The sequence below is a fragment of the Sardina pilchardus genome, chromosome 8, assembly GCF_963854185.1.
Source record: "Sardina pilchardus chromosome 8, fSarPil1.1, whole genome shotgun sequence".
NCBI lineage: Eukaryota > Metazoa > Chordata > Actinopteri > Clupeiformes > Clupeidae > Sardina > Sardina pilchardus.
Window position 1 is genome coordinate 7,721,270 of NC_085001.1, and position 21,377 is coordinate 7,742,646.

General features: G+C 40.3%; 1 protein-coding gene across 1 annotated transcript; it reads left to right on the forward strand.

The window, feature by feature from the left end:
• Positions 1 to 2,245: 2,245 nt before the first annotated feature.
• LOC134089401 (GTPase IMAP family member 8-like) lies at positions 2,246 to 20,205 on the forward strand. The gene is made up of 10 exons (XM_062543843.1): positions 2,246 to 2,330; positions 2,999 to 3,691; positions 4,603 to 5,040; positions 5,724 to 6,306; positions 7,675 to 8,051; positions 8,189 to 8,263; positions 17,917 to 18,097; positions 18,719 to 18,848; positions 18,952 to 19,062; positions 19,302 to 20,205. The coding sequence occupies exons 1-10, from the start codon at positions 2,246 to 2,248 to the stop codon at positions 19,737 to 19,739; spliced, it is 3,111 nt and encodes a 1,036-aa protein (XP_062399827.1). The 3' UTR covers positions 19,740 to 20,205.
• Positions 20,206 to 21,377: the final 1,172 nt, after the last annotated feature.

Consider the following 21,377-nt stretch of genomic DNA (forward strand, 5'->3'; position numbering starts at 1 on the left):
CTAGTTTTATGTCCCATCCTGTCATGGGTTTTCAGCTTTGGATGTGTATTACTAGAAGCTTTACTTTCACTTACTTTTGCAGAAGGAGTCAGCCTACAGTACATATAGCAGCCATTGTAAGTAGTTGAATTACCCTGTTTTTCACTGACTGTCATCAGTTAACTATTTAAGCAGACTACTATTTAGCCTGAGCCGTGTAATGAGTTCTATTTTTTTTATTGGGAATGCAGGTTATGTTGATTAAGTTGCTTTCTTCCGGATAGGAATCCTTAGTGCCTTTCTTCCTATATGTATCTCCAATTCTAGGGAGTTTTTCCTTGCCCCTGTTACTCATGGGCTCTCTTTGAATGTTTAACACTCTGTAAAGCGCCATGAGACATGTGTAATGTTTTGGCGCTCTATAAGTAAAATTAAATTGAAATTGAAATTGAAATTGAAATAGTAAAGTCAACAGCGGGGCCTGTTTTCAATGCAGTGCATCCATTTGTCTGTATCTGTGTGCAAGTTTACACAGAAACTGCCGATACTATTTTCATGAAATTTGGTGTAGAGGTGTAGGATGGGCCAAGGAAGACCCCGTACTATGTTTTAGTGCATCCAACTCAACAAATGGACTTTCACTTTCCCCGCTGTTGCTTAGCCTTGGCGAAAGGCGTGTGTATTGTTTTTTGGCCTCAGCAAAAGGCTTGTGTGTTGCTCGTGTATTGTCTTGTGGTTTGGCGATTCACGCGTGTTGTCATCAATTGCAAGTCGTTTGCACCCGTCGGGCACCATTCTGAGTTGTTCTGATGAGAATGGCCGTGACGTGTAAGTCGCTTTGGATGAAAGTGTCTGCTAAATGAATGAATGTACTGTAGGCTATACTGTATGTGGGGAGGATTATATACAGATACACACATTATACATACTGTACTCTGTACAGATTTGTTTAATAGTGTGGAAATATTTCAGTTAACTAGTCCACTGAAATATTCCACACAAGACTATCATTCTACGTCTACTTGTTGAACCTGTATGTGGTCACATACTGTAGCTGTAAGTTAGGAGAGTATAGTGACAAGATATAGGCCTACCGTCTCTTTCAAACACACACACACACACACACACACACACATATAGTAAGGCTGTGTATGTACTGTATGCCTGCTTTCATTTTAGGCATACTGCCACATAGTCTGTGCATGTAGTCACGTAGCTCTGACAGCTAGCTCTATGTCCCATCTGGCTTTTCAGCTTGGGATGTATTATTAGAAATGTTACTTTCACTTACTTTTGCAGAAGGAGTCAGCGGACTTATACTGCAAGCATCGTAAGTTTACTACATGAGTAGACTATTTAGCCTAAGCGGTGTAATGCTTTTGATTTTTTTTATTATTGGCAATGCAGGTTATGTTGATTACACTTCTTTCTTCTGGATCCTTCCGGTGCCTGAAGTCAAAAGCGGGGTCTGTTTTTCAGTGTATCTGTTTGTCCGTATCTGTGTGCAAGTTTACACAGAAACTGCTGCTATTTTAACTGCCGCTACTATTTTCATGAAATGTGGTCCAGAGGTGTAGGATGGGCCAGGGTCATTCCGTGTCAACTCACCCAGTGGCTGACAGGTCACACTCTCCAAAAAAATCTGATATACTACTTAAGATGCATAAATCTTAAATAGTATATCAGTATACTAATGGTTCCAAAACTACAGCCCTTTGAAGCGTCAAGTCATTTTAAGCGTTGTGGTGAACTCCTTTTTGTTCAACTTTATTATTGGCTATTATTGGAAAATGATTGGCTCTTTTGGTATTTCACACACATTAGTGAAACATGACGACAGTTAAAACATTTTACCATATATCATTCTGTATGTGAGGATCATCTGTTCAAAACGTGGGCTTGTTGCTGAGTTCCCTTATTGAGATGTGATTTTTGGAAAATATTGTCTATAAATCCACTGACTCTGTACTGGACCTGCCAGTACCATTTTGCACCACTGCATTCCGTGGGATGCCAAAGTGTTGACTGTATGTACTATGATGGATTCTTTCATGGCTAAATCATGATACACTGTAATACAATTTGTCCTCCTCCAATACATAAACAGGCTAACAGTTGTTCAGAACATATTTAAGAGAGACCATATTCTTTTGTCCAAAGTTTTTATCAGTTTTGATCATAAAATGAATTCTCTAGTAGAGTTTTATTCTGAATTCAGACATCTCTGCATGTTACATTCAGGTATATTATTTTGATTGTATTGAAGATGGAGAAGTTGAAAGAAAACCGTAGGGCAGAGGAGAGGAAGATGAAGGTGAAGAAGCAGAGAGAGTTTCTCAGATCATCAGCAGGTGAGAGACATATCCAGCACTCAGATTTACGCAAGAGACGTTTAAATGAACTCCTCACTGCTCCTGTGTACTACACACACATGTATATGGCACCCCAAACATGTACACAGACACACACACATACACATACACATACACATACACACACGTACACAGACACATATATACACACACTCACACACACGCACACACTCACACACACGCACAGACTGACACACACACACACACACACACACTCTAACACCCCCCCCCCCCCCCCCCCACACACACACACACACACCTGGGACACACGGACATACAGTGAAATGCACAACTGAAACATACACAGAAGCCCAGAGTTCATGTCGAAGCAGGTTTAGGTATACTTCATTTAGCACCTGTAGAGAGCTCTCTAGAGTCGCGATGTACAGTATTTAAGTTACTCTATATTGTAAACAGCAAACTTCTCCCTGCTTATCCCCCTGTACACTATGCAAATGCTTTTGGTGTGAAGGTGAATGATTAACAACAGGCAAAAATTGTCTCCAAAGAGCTATATCAACTAATGTTTCACAATTTTTGCAAGATTTGGCGTAGTGTACCCTTTAATCAGTGATAATTATATAATCCTAAAATGATAGAGAGGATTTGCAGTGGGTTTCACAAAATTGCGTACTTTCTATCTCCAGGTGGAGTTCCACATATCTCAGATATGAGCATTGTGCTGTTGGGGAACAGACTTACTGGGAAGAGTTCATCAGGAAACACCATTCTGGGCAGAGAAGAGTTCAGCACCTCAGGAAGAACAGCTGAGTGTGTGAAAAGAGAAGGACAAGCAGCTGGGAGACACATCACTGTAGTGGAGGCACCAGGATGGTGGAGGAGCTACACTGTAGAGAGGACTCCTGAACGTGATAAACAAGAGATTGTCCTCAGTGTGTCTCTGTGTCCTCCAGGACCCCATGCTCTACTCCTGGTCATTAATGTGAGTAAGTCATTCACAGAGACGCACAGAAGAGCAGTGCAGGAACACATGGAGCTGCTGGGTGAGAGAGTCTGGAGTCACACTATAGTGCTGTTCACCAAAGGGGTTTGGCTGGGAAGCACAAGTATTGAGCAGCACATTGAGAGTGGAGGAGAGGCTCTGCAGTGGGTTGTAGAGAAATGTGGGAACAGGTATCATGTTGTAGACAATATGAAGAGTGATGAGGGCCAGGTGACAGAGCTGCTGGAGAAGATAGAGGAGATGGTAGCAGGGAACATGGGCCATACGTTTCACTTTTCTAAAAATCTACAAGAGAAGAAGAAGGCAGAAGAGAGAAGAGCAGAGGTTAGGAAGATGAAGGTGCACAAGCAGAGACAGACTCTCAGATCATCAGCAGGTAAGCAACATTTCCAGTACTCAGATGTACTAAAGAGACGTTTATGGTAAATTACCTTCTCATGGCTCTCATGGCAGAAATCTACTGTTACCAGTTCTGTCATCTCCAAAAGCACATCCCTAATACACATACACAGACATACACAGACATACAGACCCAGTTAGCAGAAGGCTGGCGGACCACTGGGAACAGATTTGGTGGTCCTCTAGCCTTTTGCTCATCGGTTCTCTTATGTTGCGGTCTGCTGGGGGGTGCAGACAAATGTCCCAACAAATTGTCACTATTGGTCTAAAATCTTTTTCGTTTGTTCAGTTATTTCATACATCATTTTATAATATTTCATGTCTGTTCTTAAAATTCAAGACACGTTAAATTTACAAACAGTGGACCACAAGTGCCACGCCACCAGCGTTACTGTACGCCATCTGCCAATCTGATTTTGCTATCTGGACACACAGACACACACACATACACACACACCTGGAAAACTCAAACACAGCAGTCATATCTAGGACACTCAAATGCACAATTAATACATACACAAAAGCCCAGATTTGATTTAATCAATGACAATTATATGATATTAAAAGCGTGGAGAGGATTTGCAGTGGGTTTCACAGCATTACATACTTTTTTATTTCCAGGTGGTGTTCCACATATCTCAGACATGGGCATTGTGTTGCTGGGAAGCAGACATACTGGGAGGAGTTCCTCAGGAAACACCATCCTGGGCAGAGGGGAATTTAGCACCACACGAAGAACAGCTGAGTGTGTGAAGAGAGAAGGAGAAACAGCAAGGAGACACATCACTGTAGTGGAGGCACCAGGATGGTGGAGTAGCAAATCTGTAGAGAAAACTCCTGAACGTGACAAACGAGAGATTGTCCTCAGTGTGTCCCTGTGTCCTCCAGGACCTCATGCTCTACTCCTGCACATTAGAGTGGATGTGTCATTCACAGAGACGCACAAAAGAGCAGTGCAGGAACACATGGAGCTGCTGGGAGAGAGAGTCTGGAAGCACACTATAGTGCTGTTCACCAGAGGGGACTGGCTGGGTGACACAAGTATTGAGCAGCACATTGAGAGTGAAGGAGAGGATCTGAAGTGGGTTGTAGAAAAATGTGGGAACAGGTATCATGTTGTAGACAATGAGAAGAGTGATGGTGGCCAGGTGACAGAGCTGCTGCAGAAGATAGAGGAGATGGTGGCAGGAAACAGGGGCCATCCGTTTTACTTTGACAGAAATATTTCTACAAATCTACAAGAAAAGAAGAAGGAAGAAGAGAGAAGAGCAGAGGAGAGGAAGATGAAGGTGCATAAGCAGAGACAGACTCTCAGATCATCAGCAGGTGAGAGACATTTCCAGCACTCAGATTTACACAAGAGATGTTCAAATGAACTTCTCATAGCTCATGCACTTCATAGGTCATCTTTTTGTTATGTATTATATCCCTCTGTCTTCCTTTTTTACACACTCTCTCTTTCTCTCTCTCTCTCTCTCCCTCTATCTCTCTATCTATTTCTCTCTCTCACTTACACACACACACACACACACACACACACACACACACACACACACACACACACACACACACACACTCACAAACACATGTTCTGTTTTCCACATAAGAAAGCCATTACCAGATATGTCTCATATTCACAAAATAAACAACACATAACCCTCATATGCACAACACACAGACACAGACACACAGACACACACACACACACACACACACACGTACTGTACATAGTATTCTGTTATGCACTGAAGCCTACTGTTACCAGTGCTGTGATCCCTCAAAAACATATCCCTAAGGTCAGTACACAGAAAACACACACACACACACACACACACACACACACACACACATCTGAAACACAGGAACACAGCAATCACATCTAAGACACAGCCAAATGCACAACAAGCACACACACAAAAGGCTAAATTTTATTTAATCAATGATAATTCCAGTAAAAACATAGAGGATTTGCAGTGTGTTTCACAGAACGACATACTTCCTATTTTCAGGTGGAGTTCCACATATCTCAGACATGGGCATTGTGCTGCTGGGAGACAGAAATGAAGGGAAGAGTTCATCAGGAAACACAATATTGGGTAGAGAGGAGTTTATCACATCAGGAAGAACAGCTGAGTGTGTGAAGAGAGAAGGAGCAACAGCAGGGAGACACATCACTGTAGTAGAGGCACCAGGATGGTGGAGTAGCAAATCAGTAGAGAAAACTCCTGAACGTGACAAACGAGAGATTGTCCTCAGTGTGTCCTTGTGTCCTCCAGGACCCCATGCTCTACTTCTGATCATTAGAGTGAGTAAGTCATTCACAGAGACGCACAGAAGAGCAGTGCAGGAACACATGGAGCTGCTGGGTGAGAGAGTCTGGAGTCACACTATTGTGCTGTTCACCAGAGGGGACTGGCTGGGAGACACAAGTATTGAGCAGCACATTGAGAGTGAAGGAGAGGATCTGCAGTGGGTTGTAGAGAAATGTGGGAACAGGTATCATGTTGTAGACAATGAGAAGAGTGATGGTGACCAGGTGACAGAGCTGCTGCAGAAGATAGAAGAGATGGTGGCAGGAAACATGGACCATCCGTTTCACTTTGACAGAAATATTTCTACAAATCTACAAGAAAAGAAGAAGGAAGAAGAGAGAAGAGCAGAGGAGAGGAAGATGAAGGTGCACAAGCAGAGACAGACTCTCAGATCATCAGCAGGTGAGAGACATTTCCAGCACTCAGATGTACAAACGAGACGTTTAAATGAACTTCTCACGGCTCATAATGTTCTTCATGCGATATATCTCTGTCCTTTACTTTGTCTCTCTGTCTTCCTTTTTCAAACACTCTTTCTTTTGCTCTTTCTCTGTACAGTATCTATTTCTCTCTCTCACTCACACACACACTCACACACACACACACACACACACAAAAACACACGTTCTGGTTTTTTTTATTATTATTATTTTTTATGGGGCTTTTTATGCCTTTAATTGGACAGGACAGTAGAGAGTATGACAGGAAGCGAGAGGGAGAGAGAACTGGGGTGGGATCCGGAAAGGACCACGGGGCGGGAATCGAACCCGGGTCGCCGGTGTGAGGTGCAGGTGCCCCAGCCAGTCGTGCCACGACTGGGGCCACATGCGTTCTGTTTTCCACACAATGCAATCATAACTAGAAAAGCACTCGGAGAGCGCCGACCTCCGCCTGTATTGTTCTTCCGAGGTTGTCATACATTTGAACCTAAACTATTCAGATCGCCACCACGTGGCCATGCCATGCCATTACACCGCTAAGCAAAAAACATAAACGCCTGCGGAATCCCGACGGTGATACGGATCACCCCAAAATGTAATCGTTTCTTCCTTGGGTCATTTCTGACCTTCCCTGAATTTCATCGAAATCCATCTATTACATTTTTGAGTTATCTTGCTAACAGACAGACAGACAGACAAACAGACAGATGCAGGTCCACGATGAAAACATAACCTCCTTGGCTGAGGTAACTAGATTTGCCTCATGCTCACAAAATAAACACATAACACACACACACACACACACACACACACACACACACACACACACACACACACACACACACACACACACACACACCTGTAACAAATGAACACAGCAATCACATCTAAAACACCCTCAGATGCACAACTAACACATACTGTAGTGGGTTTCACTGCATTACATACTTTCAATTTGCAGGTGGAGTTCCACATATCTCAGACATTGGCATTGTGCTGCTGGGAGACAGAAATGAAGGGAAGAATTCTTTATTAAACACCATCCTGGGCAGACAGGAGTTTAGCACCTCAGGAACAACAGCTGAGTGTGTGAAGAGAGAAGGACAAACAGCAGGGAGACACATCACTGCAGTGAAGGCACCTGGATGGTGGAAGAACTACACTGTAGAGCAATCACCTGAACGTGATAAACAAGAGATTATCCTTAGTGTGTCACTGTGTCCTCCAGGACCCCATGGTCTACTCCTGCCCGTCGATGTGCGTATGTCATTCACAGAGACAGACAGAAGAGCAGTGCAGGAACACATGGAGCTGCTGGGGGAGAGAGTCTGGAGTCACACTATAGTGTTGTTCACATGGGGGGTCTGGCTGGGAGACACAAGTATTGAGCAGCACATTGAGAGTGGAGGAGAGGCTCTGCAGTGGGTTGTAGAGAAATGTGGGAACAGGTATCATGTTGTAGACAATGAGAAGAGTGATGGTGGCCAGGTGACAGAGCTGCTGGAGAAGATAGAGGAGATGGTGGCAGGGAATGGAGGCTGCCCTTTTCAGTTGATGCAGAGTATGGAGCTTGCTCCTCCCAATTGTAAGTATACATCTTTTAGTGTTATGTTTTTCAGCCCATTGGTATAGAATGTTACACTATTCATATCAAGGCCATTATAAATTATTTTGACCAGAATTTGTTTACTGAATGCCTATTATTTGTGCATACTATTGTAGCAAGAGAACACTTCCCTGGTGACCTCTCTGCCTTGAGACCGGCACATGAGAAAAGATTTGCAGCTCAGAAACAAGGTAAGTGTACATTTTTATTATTACAGTGCATGAAAATGCACTGTACTGTTCTTCCTAGTCTTCTTATTATTACAGTGCATGAAAATGCACTGTACTGTTCTTCCTAGACTTCTTATTAGAGTGCATGAAAATGCACTGTACTGTTCTTCCTAGTCTTCTTATTATTACAGTGCATGAAAATGCACTGTACTGTTCTTCCAAGGCTTCTTCTTCTTCTTATTATTCCGCTGATCAAATTCATTTTTTCTATTCAGCTTGAACCGTTTAACTTAGAAACTTCATTCAAACGTCGCAACGTAGGTCTTAAATAGGGGAAGGCTGCTAAGTATTTTTCAACTTTGTAACTTTTATACTTTTTAAACTATAAATTAAAAACTATTACAAATTTCCCCATAGACTTAACATTGGCCTCTATGACATCACAATCGGATCATTAAGCAATTAGAATCTTATGCCAGGTGGCCAGCCCCACCTGCAGCAGCCCTCTCTCTCTCAGGCTTTAAGCATACAATCTCTCTGTGAAGACTACATATCCTGTTAACTGTTTCCTCTTTCCACAACTGTTTCAAAATAAAAGTCCTCACTGCAATAATACACTATTAAAGGAGAATTCCGGTGTGATATTGACTTTAAATGTGTTGAAACATGATACCGAGTGTGAGCGATTGTCTCAGAGCTGATTTCGACCTGTCAGCTGTTCTCCGAAACCCGGCGGGAGCTTAGAAATAGTCAACCAGGTTTTTAACGTTTGTGCCTCGGGCATCGATCTGCCGTGCAAATAAATCACTGTTTTACACCATTAATGAGGCTCAAAGTAGCTCCACACTTTATTGGTAGACTTCTGAGGGCCCTGACATTTAAAACGAGACATCGAGAACTTTGAAAAAGCACTGGTTGTTTACTTACATGACTGTTTATTCAGGCAGTCACTTTCGAAAGTTTACCGGTCGCAGCCATCTTGAATTTAGTCACGTGACTGATTCATGACTAGTGCACGCAGGGGGTCAAGGCTGTGTTGATTAGCTTCGGCAAGTTAGCAAGCGCCATTTTCAATTATGGCGCCTCATGGAGCATTTAGAACCAGCTCCGTGCACGAAAATCCGTGTTGGGCACGAGCTCTCATGCGCGTACATGTTGGTGAACGGGTACCTACAGCCAATCATTACTCCGTGCGACACTCCACTGGACTCAGGTGTGCGTTCCCGAGCAACTTTTTCTGCTTGTTGTTACGCTGCAAGCAAGGTATGTGCATTATCGCCACCCTCTGAATTGGAGGATGACTCTCTTTTTACAGAATGTCCAATAAAGATCAATGTAGGTCCATGCGTCATTTCCAGCTTTGGATCTTTGCGCATGGTCAGAGCCGACTGGCGCTGGATCGGAGCTCCAGTGTTCAATATGGCGTTGACGAAAATTGGCCGGATTTACTAGCCTAGCATCGGCCATTCATTTGTATGGAGGGCGGGACTTAGTCACGCTCTCCAGTTATATATAATACCTCCATGAGTGCACGCATAGACATAGCGATTACGTGAACCAGTCACGAATCAGTCACGTGACTAGATTCAAGATGGCTGCTACCGCTAAACTTTCGAAAGTGACTGCCTGAATAAACAGTCATGTAAGTAAACAACCAGTGCTTTTTCAAAGTTCTCGATGTCTCGTTTTAAATGTCAGGGCCCTCAGAAGTCTACCAATAAAGTATGGAGCTACTTTGAGCCTCATTAATGGTGTAAAACAGTGATTTATTTGCACGGCAGTTCGATGCCCGAGGCACAAACGTTAAAAACCTGGTTGACTATTTCTAAGCTCCCGCCGGGTTTCGGAGAACAGCTGACAGGTCGAAAACAGCTCTGAGACAATCGCTCACACTCGGTATCATGTTTCAACACATTTAAAGTCAATATCACACCGGAATTCTCCTTTAAATCATTTAACCATTGAAACTACTCAACTATTTAACTGTTCAACCATTCCAACTGTCAGTTATCATCAACTATGCCTCCAGTCAACTACATGAGACCTCCATGCACCTAGCAACCAACATAGCGACCATCAAAATTAAGCGTTTATGACCGTTTCCATAGCAACCAACATGATTTTACTGCAGTAACTTCTTTATTCCTGATAGTGGCAGCCATGGATACCCCATCAACAAATGTTTCAAAATAAAAGTCCTCAGTACCAAGTTAGCTAGTTAGCATGGTTAGCATAGTTAACATTGTTAGCATAGTTAGCATTTTTAACATAACTGCTAAAAATGATTAGCTAAGTTAGCTAATCAACCTGGTTAGCATTGTTAGCATAGTTAACATTGTTAACATTTTTAGCATAACTGCTAAAAATGATTAGCTAAGTTAGCTAATCAACGTGGTTAGCATTGTTAGCATAGTTAGCATAGTTAACATTTTTAACAGTACTGCTAGAAATCATTAGCCAAGTAAACCAATCAACCTGGTTATCATTGTTAGCATAGTTAACATTTTAGAATACCTGTTAGAAATCATTAGTTAAGTTAGAACAGGAATGTTTAAGCTTTAAAATGTCTACCTAAACACTATCAACTCTCTTTAAACTATGCAACCACCATGTTTACCCTAGCTATACCTTAGTAGCCATATCTACATTATCTATCTATATTTTTTTTTGCATTTTCATGCACTGGTAATTCCTTGGAATTGCATTTCTAGTTTTCTTTATTATTATTCCGCTGACAGCTTTTTCTAACCGCAATTTCTCTTCAACCGTTTAACTTAGAAACTTCATTCAAACTTTGTAACGTAGGTATTCTAATGGATCGGGTTGCTATGACTTTTCAACTTTGTAACTTTTATACTTTTTGAACTATAAATTAAAAACTATTAAAAATTTCCCCATAGACTTAACATTGGCCTCTATGATATCACAATCGGGTCGTTGAGCAATTAGAATCTTATGCCAGGTGGCCAGCCCCACCTGCAGCAGCCCTCTCTCTCTCAGGCTTTAAGCATACAATCTCTCTGTGAAGACTACATATCCTGTTAACTGTTTCCTCTGTCCACAACCGTTTCAAAATAAAAGTCCTCACTGCAATAATACACTATTAAATCATTTAACCACTGAAACTACTCAACTATTTAACTGTTCAACCATTCCAACTGTCATTTATCATCAACTATGCCTCCAGTCAACTAAATGAATCCTCCATGTACCTAGCAACCAACATAGCAACCATTAAAATTAAGCGTTTTTGACAGTTTCCATAGCAACCAACATGATTATACTACAGTAACTTCTTTATTCTTGATAGTGGGCACCATGGATACCCTAGCAACTACTGTTTCAAAATAAAAGTCCTCACTAGCAAGTTAGCATTGTTAGCATGGTTAGCACAGTTAGCATTGTTAACATAGTTAGCAATTTTAGCATAACTGCTAAAAATGATTAGCTAAGTTAGCTCATCAACCTGGTTAGCATTGTTAGCATAGTTAGCATTGTTAACATAGTTAGCATTTTTAGCACAACTGCTAAAATGATTAGCTAAGTTAGCTAATCAACGTGGTTAGCATAGTTAACATAGTTAGCAATGTTAGCATAGTTAGCATTTTTTAGCATTACTGCTAGAAATCATCAGCTAAGTTAACTTATCAACCTGGTTAGCATTGTTAGCATAGTTAACATTTTAGAATACCTGTTAGAAATTATTAGTTAAGTTAGAACAGGAATGTTTAAGCTTTAAAATGTCTACCTTAACACTATCAACTCTCTTTAAACTATGCAACCACCATGTTTACCCTAGCTACACCTTAGTAGCCATATCTACATTTTTTTGCATTTTCATGCACTGGTAATTCCTTGGAATTGCATTTCTAGTTATTATTATTCTGCTTACCACTTTTTCTGCCCGCAATTCCTCTTCAACCGTTTAACTTAGAAACTTCATTCAAACTCTGTAACGTAGGTCTTCTAATGGATCGGGTTGCTATAATTTTTCAACTTTGTAACTTTTATACTTTTTAAACTATACATTAAAAACTATTAAAAATTACCCCATAGACTTAACATTGGCCTCTATGACATCACAATCGGGTCGTTGAGCAATTAGAATCTTATGCCAGGTGGCCAGCCCCACCTGCAGCAGCCCTCTCTCTCTCAGGCTATTAAGCAGACAATCTCTCTGTGAAGACTACATATCCTGTTAACTGTTTCCTCTGTCCACAACTGTTTCAAAATAAAAGTCCTCGCTGCAATAATACACTATTAAATCATTTAACCATTGAAACTACTCATCTATTGAACTGTTCAACGATTCCAACTGTCAGTTATCATCAACTATGCTTCCATTCAACTACATGAAACCTCCATGTACCTAGCAACCAACATAGCAACCATTAAAATTAAGCGTTTTTGACAGTTTCCATAGCAACCAACATGATTATACTTTCGTAACTTCTTTATTCCTGATAGTGGGCACCATGGATACCCTAGCAACTACTGTTTCAAAATAAAAGTCCTCACTAGCAAGTTAGCATGGTTAGCATAGTTAGCATTTTTAGCATAACTGCTAAAAATGATTAGCTAAGTTAGCTAATCAACCTGGTTAGCATTGTTAGCATAGTTAACATTGTTAGCATAGTTAGCATGTTTAGCACAACTGCTAAAATGATTAGCTAAGTTAGCTAATCAACCTGGTTAGCATTGTTAACATAGTTAGCAATGTTAGCATAGTTAGCATTTTTAGCATTACTGCTAGAAATTATCAGCTAAGTTAACTTATCAACCTGGTTAGCATTGTTAGCATAGTTAACATTTTAGAATACCTGTTAGAAATTATTAGTTAAGTTAGAACAGGAATGTTTAAGCTTTAAAATGTCTACCTTAACACTATCAACTCTCTTTAAACTATGCAACCACCATGTTTACCCTAGCTACACCTTAGTAGCCATATCTACATTTTTTTGCATTTTCATGCACTGGTAATTCCTTGGAATTGCATTTCTAGTTTTCTTTATTATTATTCCGCTGACAGCTTTTTCTAACCGCAATTTCTCTTCAACCGTTTAACTTAGAAACTTCATTCAAACTTTGTAACGTAGGTATTCTAATGGATCGGGTTGCTATGATTTTTCAACTTTGTAACTTTTATACTTTTTGAACTAAAAATTAAAAACTATTAAAAATTTCCCCATAGACCAGGCCTATTCAACTAGCGGCCCGCGGGCCAGATGTGGCCCGCTTCAAATTTCCTGTGGCCCGCGTGTCTCGTCATGAGAATGAACTCGCTTTGACGGGTGTGCATAGAACTTCATATGACTGGCGAGTAGCGCACTGTCGGCCCGCCCCTATTGGCCAGACTAATTCTTCCAGTTATCTTCACTCAGAGAACACAGCACATCACTACACAAACTGACATTTCCAAATGTGTAACTAGTTTTAAATGTTATCATTAGATGTTGATTAAATTACGATTTCTTACCGCCAAAGATTCTAACCCCGAGCGTGCGCAAATCAAAAATGTTACAATCATACCCGGTCTCCGTTCCTCCGAGCCCTCGGGAAAGTTAGTGAAGGAGCTGTGGTTTGTAGAGAATTGCCTCTTGACTTTATATTCCTTCTTTAAAGCGATGGATTCGTTGCACAATAAACATAAAAGTCTCGTAGGCCTACTTGTTGCAGAGGGTAAAAGAACGATTCTCGTTGTCAATTAGACGTTTCTTTAGACAGAGCCATCTTCACTCCACTCGTGGGAATGTTACTGTTTGTGATTTGCGCAGGCTCGAAGTTTAGAATCTTTGGCGGTAAGAAATCGTGAAATAGATAAAGAGGCAGAGCTGGCATTACTTTTTCTTTCAATTCAATGCTAAGTATATTTGAGAGATTGGCGCTGTAGGCTACTGTGTGTGTTTGAAACACTTATGAGCCTAATTATCTTGAAGTAGGCTAGTTAAATCAACACTGCAATTTTTCCCACTGATGCATGATATGGCAGCTATCAGACATCAGGTATGAAATATATGGTTAGCCTGGGTGTTTTCAAATACTTGTATAGTTTGTGTGGCAGCCTATCACCTGTCTGAGAAGATTTTTTTATGGATATGGATAATAGGCTATGTTCTTAGTTTCTATGCCAGTGTATAAAATTCAATTGAATTTAACTGAATTTTACTCTGATTTTATCAAATATTGTTGGATACAATTATTTTGCGGCGTCTTATTTTATGCGGCCCCTGAAAACCCAGTGATTTTTCCATTCGGCCCTCTTGGTACTGAAGTTGAATAGCCCTGCCATAGACTTAACATTGGCCTCTATGACATCACAATCAGGTCGTTGAGCAATTAGAATCTTATGCCAGGTGGCCAGCCCCACCTGCAGCAGCCCTCTCTCTCTCAGGCTTTAAGCATACAATCTCTCTGTGAAGACTACATATCCTGTTAACTGTTTCCTCTGTCCACAACTGTTTCAAAATAAAAGTCCTCACTGCAATAATACACTATTAAATCATTTAACCACTGAAACTACTCAACTATTTAACTGTTCAACCATTCCAACTGTCAGTTATCATCAACTATGCCTCCAGTCAACTAAATGAAACCTCCATGTACCTAGCAACCAACATAGCAACCATTTAAATTAAGTGTTTTTGACAGTTTCCATAGCAACCAACATGATAATACTACAGTAACTTCTTTATTCCTGATAGTGGGCACCATGGATACCCTAGCAACTACTGTTTCAAAATAAAAGTCCTCACTAGCAAGTTAGCATTGTTAGCATGGTTAGCATTGTTAACATAGTTAGCATTTTTAGCATAACTGCTAAAAATGATTAGCTAAGTTAGCTAATCAACCTGGTTAGCATTGTTAGCATAGTTAGCATTGTTAGCATTTTTAGCACAACTGCTAAAATGATTAGCTAAGTTAGCTAATCAACGTGGTTAGCATTGTTAACATAGTTAGCAATGTTAGCATAGTTAGCTGATGATTTCTAGCAGTAATGCTAAAAATGCTAAGTTAACTTATCAACCTGGTTAGCATTGTTAACATAGTTAACATTTTAGAATACCTGTTAGAAATTATTAGTTAAGTTAGAACAGGAATGTTTAAGCTTTAAAATGTCTACCTTAACACTATCAACTCTCTTTAAACTATGCAACCACCATGTTTACCCTAGCTACACCTTAGTAGCCATATCTAAAAAATTTTGCATTTTCATGCACTGGTAATTCCTTGGAATTGCATTTCTAGTTGTTATTATTATTATTATTATTATTATTACTTATTTTAAATAGCATACAAAATCAAATAAGTTGTAATATAGTATATATATATATTTATCTCCCTCAACAATGGAATTCTCTTCTCTGATTGCCTGATGGGGTGGCCATTAACTTCGTATAACCTGCTACCTTTGAAGTAGTTCCCGTAACACACTTGAATATTAATTCGCCAAACTCGTTGCGAAGTTTAAATGAACTGTCACGTAGCATCCAAGCTGAAATAGGGAGGGAAAGTCAAAACCAGCGCCCCAAGTGGTTGCGTTCCTATCGAAGAGCAGCTCCAATGTTAAAGAGTCACTTCACCCCATAACTCCACCCACTTCACATTTCTGAAAACGGCTTTCAAAATGGGCGAGACGTTCTGAAATTTGGAGAGAGAGTGCAGCACTGCTGCAACCAATCAACCATGGTGATTTCGTGTTAATCTGGGAATGAGTGCTGCAGACATGGCTTATCACAGGTAGGCTAATCAGGGCAGCAGGTGTTGGGGCGTTTCAGTCCTAATTTGTAACGACCCGGTGACGTAGTGTCGGACTAGAAGTGCAGGACAACGTCATCATTCCAATAGTATTTTGGACCAACATGCCATGGCATGTTTTCAAACGGTAGTATGCGCGAGAGAGCAATATCTCCAATACAAAATCAGACGAAATGTTACGTTTGTCGAGAAACACGATTTTTGTCAATATTAACCCTGGTAATAGTACAGTTCACCACTTATGAGTATTTTCAATCAATCAACAGCTCAAAAAACCTATTTTAGGGTGCAGTGACCCTGTCCCATAGACCGACTTTTCAAAAAAATACTACGCAGCTATTCCAGCGATCTTATCCACCAAAAATATTTTTCAGTCTTCATACTGTAATAATCTACTAACTGTGAAGATATCAGACCCTATTTCGCCTTAATAAAAAAAAACGTAATTGCTCGTTTCATTTCATAAATGGACTACAACTTCAAGTGACGTGACACCCTTCCATGACGTTACTCGCCTAGCATGGTTTGTTTATTAGCCTGTTAGCTAGTTGGTTAGTTAGTAGACAATCACACTTACTGCCAGGTCTTGTGTGAGTAGGAGCACAACACAAGTTGTCCCAACATAAAGGTAATTACCACGCGGTTTACATCGCTCTCTGTTATTACAAAAATATGTAAAGCCAGTTCAGCAAATTGCCGTTTTGATCAGTTGGAGATGAAGCGCCCAAACTGGTGACGTCAAATGCTACTGTAGCTAGTACTGTAGTTCGTTATCACCATGTTACAAACAAACTCAAAACAATTAAACTGATCCTAAAAAATAAAGTATGACCACTAGAAGCAATAGAGCTGACCTAAATGCATAGCATATTGAGGTCATTTAACTAAGTTCCCATCATCGGCCGAGATATTTTTTCTAAAAGAAAATCCCATCCCCTCCCGCTAGCCTCTAGGAACGCAACCGCTAGATGGCGATGAGATTACTTTCCCTCCCTATACAGACGTGCAGAACCATAGTAACATTGTAGCATATGACGGAGGTGGATTGTAGCTAGTTGGATGCCATGTAGATTCTAGGCTATAAAAGTAGCGATCTTTCAAAGTTAAAGTTAATCAGAATCCTGGGATATGGCCGCTTGACAACGGGAGAGATAGAACTAACGACTGGCTTTTGGCCGTAGCAACCAGCCATTTAGAACTAACGACTGGCCTTTGGCCATAGCAACCATCCATTTTAGAACTAGTAACGGCAGTTTTGTCCTGCAAGTAGAAAGTTGATATGTGGCGGAAAGTAGTCCCACAGTCAAGACAGTTTTAGCGATGTTAACGGACGAAACGGTGGAATAAAACTGTGTTCTAAATATACAGGTTATGTATACAAACGGGAGATAAGTGGGATAACGGCCTTCGAGGTCGACCGGTTCGATGGAAATAATGGCACGGCGGAGGTAACTCCGTCTCCGTGCTTCGCACGTCGCCGGAGTTCTAGACCTCCACCTAGCCATTATTTCCATCGAACCGGTCACCTCGTCGGCCGTTATCCCTTACATACAGTATATGTATATATGTATATATATATATATATATATATATATATATATACTATCGAGGGCTGAGAACCAAAGGAGCGTAAGTGACATTTTGGTCAAAATTGAGTTATCACCTGAAAGCTCTTTCTAGCTGACAAAATTATAAAAGTAAAATATTCATAAATGTAAAGTTCTTGAGCAAAAACCAAAGGTCTTTAACTGTGAACAAATAGAAGCAGTTAGATTTGTTTTGGCTCTCCTGTAAAGTTGGTGAAATGTCACTTATGCCCCTTTGGTTCTCAGCCCTCGCTATAGTATAGCCTACTATATATATATATATATTGAATTATCGTAAAGTTACTTGAGGGAAGCCTGTTGTCCTTCTTCTAGATCGCCTACAAAAACATGCTTTTGTGGATGTATCTACAATAACCATGAACTACAATCATTTAATTGGGAGAGGATCATATGGAGCAGTTTACAGAGGCTCATACCAGGGAACCCCAGCTGCTATCAAGATCATGCCAATCGGAGATAGTTCAGTCATCACAAATGAGTTTCTCATACCTTTGTAAGTGTGTGTATATCTGTTCATGTTTTCATAATTGTTTAGTTCATGGTGTATTTGCAGTCTCAGTATTATGTAAGTAATGAAGTCATTTTAATTTGTATAGCACATTACTTCCAAAGTGCTTCCCAGTTAAAGAAAAGTGTTTAAAAGATGATTCCAGCACCAACCACAACTGACACCTCCAAACACAAAACCAAAGCAAAAGAGACAAACACATTATATAAACATGCTGACAAAATATGAGTAGCAGCAATCCAAAGTTTCACAGGCTTGATGGCTGTTAAAATCAAGTTTGAAGAGTAGAGATTTAAAAAATGGTCGCAGATGTGCAGGTGTGTTGTGGTAAGCTGTTCCAGAGGTGCGGTGCGTGGATGCTGAAAGCACTGTCACTTTTCTGTGTCTGGAAACGGGGCATGTCCATGAGTACTTAAGATACTTAGTAGTCGTAATGGAGTGTAAAGGTTCAGCATGTTTGTTAACCTAGAGCACGCCCAATTAATAATTTAAAAACAGTCCAGGCTACTTTATATTGAATTCTGTAGGTCTGTATGTAAGTCTGCACTTGTGTAAATCTTATTCTGTAAGTATGGAAAGTGTATTCGGATTTTAAATATTCTTCAGGCATTTATCTCACCCCAACATTGTGCGGATGATGGCTGTAGCCACAAGTGAGACAGAGATCCTCATTGCTAATGAGTACATCCATGGGGCCAACCTGCAGCAGGTTCTTTACAAAGAAACCCCAATTAAGGTGAGGCATGATGTTTTCTCTAAATATCTTTGTAATAGTGATCAACATATACTGTATATGACAATAAAGAATTGTTAAAAACATAGTATAATTTCACTTTCAGTTACAGGACGACGAGGATAAGTTGTTCGTGGCTTTGGAGATTGCTATGGCTATTGACTACATACATGGTAAACAGATCATCCACCAAGATCTGAAGCCAGCAAATATAATGGTCAGTTTCATGTTTCATAATATGGAGCCTAATGAAAACACAGTAAAGCTTCAGAGTTTTTTTTGACTTCGTCGGGTATACTGTACATTACGAAGTGCAGCAGAATGATCAATATACTACAGCTTTATAAAGTAATGTTCAAAGTTGTAATTCAGTCTTCTTTAATGGCAACATTGCCATTGGATTAACATAATTTATACTGACTTCTTTGTTTCTTTCTTGTTTTTTTTGTTTTGCAGATTACAGCAGATAACAGGAAAGCCTATCTCACTGACTGGGGTATGGCAAACTGGCAGGAGACCATGTTAGTGACGAGGGGAAGTCGCCAAGGAGCTCAGTGTGGCCCACAGGGAGGAACCCCTCCCTACATGGCCCCAGAGTGCCTAGTGGACTGTGAGGACTGCAGCACCATGTCAGACATGTGGTCTCTTGGCATCACTCTTCTGGAGATGTTCACCAACTCTGAGCCCTGGTCATATAGCAAAATTCAGGAGCTACGGAGGTTTCTCTCTAAAAGACAGGCTCCACATGCACTGGCTAAACTGCAGCCTCAGATGGATGGCATTATAAAACCTCTGCTGGACTATGAATCTGAATCTCGTATGACAGCTGAAGAGCTGGTGATAATGTTGAAGTCAAAAGTTGATCTCACCAAAAGATATGGGTATGCGTGGTAAGAGGGCTTCATATTGGAAAATATGATGTGATCTTAGTTATTTCAAAATGTATAATGCTCCACACTTGCCTGGATCAACCGAGATGAACCGGTAAGCAATTTAAATTTGCTGTGCAGGTCCATCTGAAAACCCTCAGATTGAAACCAATTCCTGAATCATCAAAAACAAAGGACCAATCACAACTGCTTATTTGGGGTGGGCTTTACAGTATATGATGAAGGGATTTTTTTTTATTATTATTTTAGCAAGTAGCCGTATAATAAGTTGGTATGAAATAAGTCCCTTCAGGACGAGATAGACCTTTCCATTGGCATATCTGGGTCCTGTTTGTCCTGTCGAGAATTATTTTCCGATAATCACTGGTGAACTTTATTAACACATTATCCCTTACATACTGTAAATGGTTAATTTTGCTGATGCTATTATTGCAATGCCAATGGTTGATTGGTACTGGTGGCCCTTTTGTGTTTGAAAAATATGCAATTTGAATAGTATAATAATTGAATTTTTGGATTCGATGTTTTTAGCAATTGAAACATATCTGCACAATATAACTAACATATTAAATAGATAATAAATAAAAACATGAAATGACCTGACTGGGTTCATGACGTTCAGAAATGGCAGTTAAGAGTTACAACACAATATGTGATAATCTTAAATGTAACAAATTAAACAACAATTCTGGTCAAACCATTGATTAATTGCTGATTGGAAGACAGGCATTCCATGAGTCATCAAGATTCATGTCCTTAACCACTTATGTCAGTGCTTCCATATCACCTCATTATGTATTCTTACATTTTGTAAGAAGTGTATGTATTCTGTAATCAATTATCTGAAAGTATTGACACTCCAAGGAATACAGAGTTGAATGGTTCTGATTTCATTTTGAAGTATGGTGAGACAAAATAAAACGTGGTGCATTTCTAAGCAGGCAAAAGGGATAACTATATTGTGTGGCGGAATAACATTGGGAGTACTTGTCTCTGCGCAGTAATATCCTCACTCCAAAGTGAAACTGAAAGTGCAATAGTGAGGATATTACTGCGCCACACAATGTTATCCCTCTTACCTGCTTACAAATGCACCACATTTATTTTGTCTCACCATACTTGGTCGTATGACTACTTGTGTAACTGTATTTTAATAGGGAAAACATGGAGGTGTTTGGTCGCTTCTAACTTCATCTCTGTTTGGATCCTAATGAATGCATTGGGCTGGCTTAACAGTCAAAACGTATGTTATTCCCTGAAATGAGTTCACGATATGAAACTGTAGACTATATACATGTCGAATTATGCAAACTGATTTTGCTTTACAGGGTCACATACTGTATATGCATATAAATTGCACAAATAGGAGATACAGGAAAGTTGGCAAGCATAATTTATTTTTGTGGAGAGAATGTGCAGAACTGGGCGGCGGTCATATTGTTTGCCGCTATGCTATACCACTTCTCTTTCATGTAGCCAAGAAGTCAAATTTCAATACCAACTTATATTAGCCTGGAAAACCAGCGCCAACTGCTGGACGGCAAAATGTTTTGCCTGCATTTGGGTCTGGCCTCGGACCATTGAACATTTTGAAAACACTGCCCTGAATCTGGCAGATGGCAACTAAACCAATCACAACGCA

What these genes read in the sequence shown, in the direction of transcription:
- LOC134089401 (XM_062543843.1), top strand. Translation starts at nt 2,246, where the DNA reads ATGGAGAAGTTGAAAGAAAACCGTAGGGCAGAGGAGAGGAAGATGAAG. An exon ending in GACTCTCAGATCATCAGCAG is followed by an intron (nt 5,041 to 5,723) that starts GTGAGAGACATT and finishes TCCTATTTTCAG; the next exon opens with GTGGAGTTCCACATATCTCA. An exon ending in GCAGGAAACATGGACCATCC is followed by an intron (nt 6,307 to 7,674) that starts GTTTCACTTTGA and finishes GATTATCCTTAG; the next exon opens with TGTGTCACTGTGTCCTCCAG.